This window comes from Dermacentor silvarum, chromosome 11, assembly GCF_013339745.2.
Source record: "Dermacentor silvarum isolate Dsil-2018 chromosome 11, BIME_Dsil_1.4, whole genome shotgun sequence".
Taxonomy (NCBI): domain Eukaryota; kingdom Metazoa; phylum Arthropoda; class Arachnida; order Ixodida; family Ixodidae; genus Dermacentor; species Dermacentor silvarum.
Window position 1 is genome coordinate 57,477,516 of NC_051164.1, and position 2,628 is coordinate 57,480,143.

Sequence of the window (2,628 nt, forward strand, 5' to 3'; positions counted from 1 at the left end):
AGAAGAGAAGACAGGACAGTAAAGAAAGGAGATAGGAAAGAAAAAGGTCAGAGAGGGGGATAGGAAAAGGCGACCAGCCGATTTCCCCTGGGTGGGTCAGCCCAGGGGTGCCGTCTATGTGAAGCAGAGGCCGAAGAGGTGTGTTGCCTCCGCCGGGGAAGCCTTAAAGGTCCAAACACCCGGCATCGGCTCAACCCCCAGGATCCCCCTTTCCCCAGACACGGCTAAGCCGCGCACGGCTACACGCGGGAGGGTCCAACCCCCATGTGCTCGGGTCCGTGGTGTCACAACACACCAAACGCCTGCTTTCGCAGACGCCCCTGCGGGGGCATTATCAGGCACTCAACCCAGCAAGGCACAATGTTTATATTCTTGTAATGCTTCTCAACAACATATTCATTGGTTAAGAAATGAACCTGGCAGCCATAAAGGTATTCTATTGTAGTAACTGTGAGCACGCTCTAAAGCTTCCTGTGCCATATGCAGTACAGCTATGGAAACAGTGGTTGCCACCAGGCCACCAATAAGTTCTATCACAGCAAGTCTGCTGCCTGAGAAAGTGACAGTTTTTTTTTGGCATCATTTCCAGATACCAGGCCATTGCAGATTACCCTGCCACAATGCAGTTGTCAACAGTACAGTTGTGGCAATGTGCGGCGCATGGAGCGCACTCTCGGTGAACTTCAGAAACAAGCTATCTGGCTTCAGAACAGAAACCTAAGGCTTGAAAACAAGCTTGACAGTGTCATGTCAAGACTTCTCACAGTAGAAATACTGCATGATCCAAGTAAATGCATGTATTACGTCGGACTGCCAAACATTGAAGTTTTCAAAAGCTTACTTGACCACCTAAAACCTCTCGCTAGTGAAATGACATACTGAGGTTCGAACCAGAAAGGCGAAAATGGCCCTCGTGGGCATCGAAAAGATAGTGAAATAGAAAATGAGTTTTTTATGACCTTGCTTAGGCTGAGAAGAGGAATGGGTGGTGTCGAGCTAGCACGCAACTTCCTAATATGTGAAAGCCAGGTTAGCCGCATCTTCACTACATGGGTGAATCTGCTGCAACGAGAGCTAAAAGAATTGACAACACTGCCTCCTCGGGAAGCCTTACAACCGTACCTGCCGAAGTCATTTCGAGACTTTGCTGACACAAGACTGGTCCTCGATGCAACTGAAGTGAGAATTCAACGATCATCGTCGCTGAGTGCCCAAAGGCAAACATTTTCGCCATACAAACATAATACATACAAGGTGCTTTTGGGGTGCACCCCTGATGGGTACATAGCATTTGTTTCCCGCCTTTGGGGTGGGTCGGTGTCCGACACGACGATCCTGGAAAGCAGTAGACTACTCGACGAGATGGTAGAAGGAGATGCAGTCATGGTGGATAAGGGTTTCACCTTCCCCTACTTACCACCTGGAGTGACTGTATACCGACCTCCATTCCGTCAGCGCCATCAAAACCAGATGCCACCAGCTGCAGTCCATGAAACGCGGCGCATTGCCTGTGCAAGAGTTCATGTTGAACGGGCTATTCCACGCGTGAAAAGTTTTCATATACTCGACCGCCCATTCCCAATTTCCATGATTGATATTGCTGATCATGTGTTTTAAGTGTGTTGCTTCCTCAGCAATTTCAGGAATCCGCTCATAAAAGGTGAAGCGGCTATTTAAGCACTGATGACAATTTCAGTGCAAAAACTGCTGTTTGGTCTCGTAACCAAAAATTCTAAAAACACCCGAGTAGTCGGACTAGACCATTTTATTATACATCAGCATCAAAGTGTGTTTGAACACATCTACAGGAAATTGCTCAGGATGGCTTAAAGAAATCATTCATAGTAGTTTGTTTTTAGTGACTGCAGATTGTACTAGCTTCGTTCCCAACTTCTGGAGGTAAAGCACTTCACTTTGCAAGCTTTCCTGTTGCTCGCAATACCTTTGAAGTGCTTTTAAATGTTCGTCAGCCTCAACTGCCGACACTTTCTGCCCTGCATGGTCCTCGTCGTCCTCTTCCCCCCCATTCTGGTTCATATTCTAACGCACATGTACCGTTGCGCAAGGATTGCATGATCTGTATGCTCTTTGGAGCACAAGAGGTCCACATCTGCAGGCTCTTGGATGCAGGCCCAAGCTTTATCTTCAGGGCAGTTTTCCACAGGATCTTCCATCCTAGGTTGGATGGAAGAATGGTGTCTGGGTTGTGTCTCTTCTAAATAGGGAAGAACTTACTCTAGGGACCTAAAAAGTTGTCCTTAGTAACAGAATGTCTCTTGTAATCATGTCTCCTGTATGTGATATTAACATGGCGAACATAGGAAAACCAACCAAACCATTTTCAAATGTCTCTTATAACCAAGTGTCTCTTGTAACGAGATTTTACTGTATTAGTGTGTTGATATTTTACTGCTTTGTAAGGAAATAAATTCATGAAAACAGTGTAAAATGCAAGTTGTTTCAATTTCAGTCTATTCAGAGAAGGCACACGTATCAGACAAAGGTATATTGTCACGTGTGCGGTCCTGTGACATTACATACAGAGAACACATCAGCTGCCACATTCAAATGGCTTGTGAGATCCCACATTTTTATTATTGGTGTGCCATAAAGGCACACAAGCAGTAG

At 46.1% G+C, this 2,628-nt stretch overlaps 1 protein-coding gene across 1 annotated transcript; it reads left to right on the plus strand.

Annotated features, from left to right (window-relative positions):
• The first annotated feature begins 666 nt into the window (after positions 1 to 666).
• On the plus strand, positions 667 to 1,617 carry LOC119433049 (uncharacterized). Its single transcript, XM_037700197.2, has one exon. The coding sequence runs from the start codon at positions 955 to 957 to the stop codon at positions 1,615 to 1,617; it is 663 nt and encodes a 220-aa protein (XP_037556125.1). The 5' UTR covers positions 667 to 954.
• The last annotated feature ends 1,011 nt before the right edge of the window (positions 1,618 to 2,628 follow it).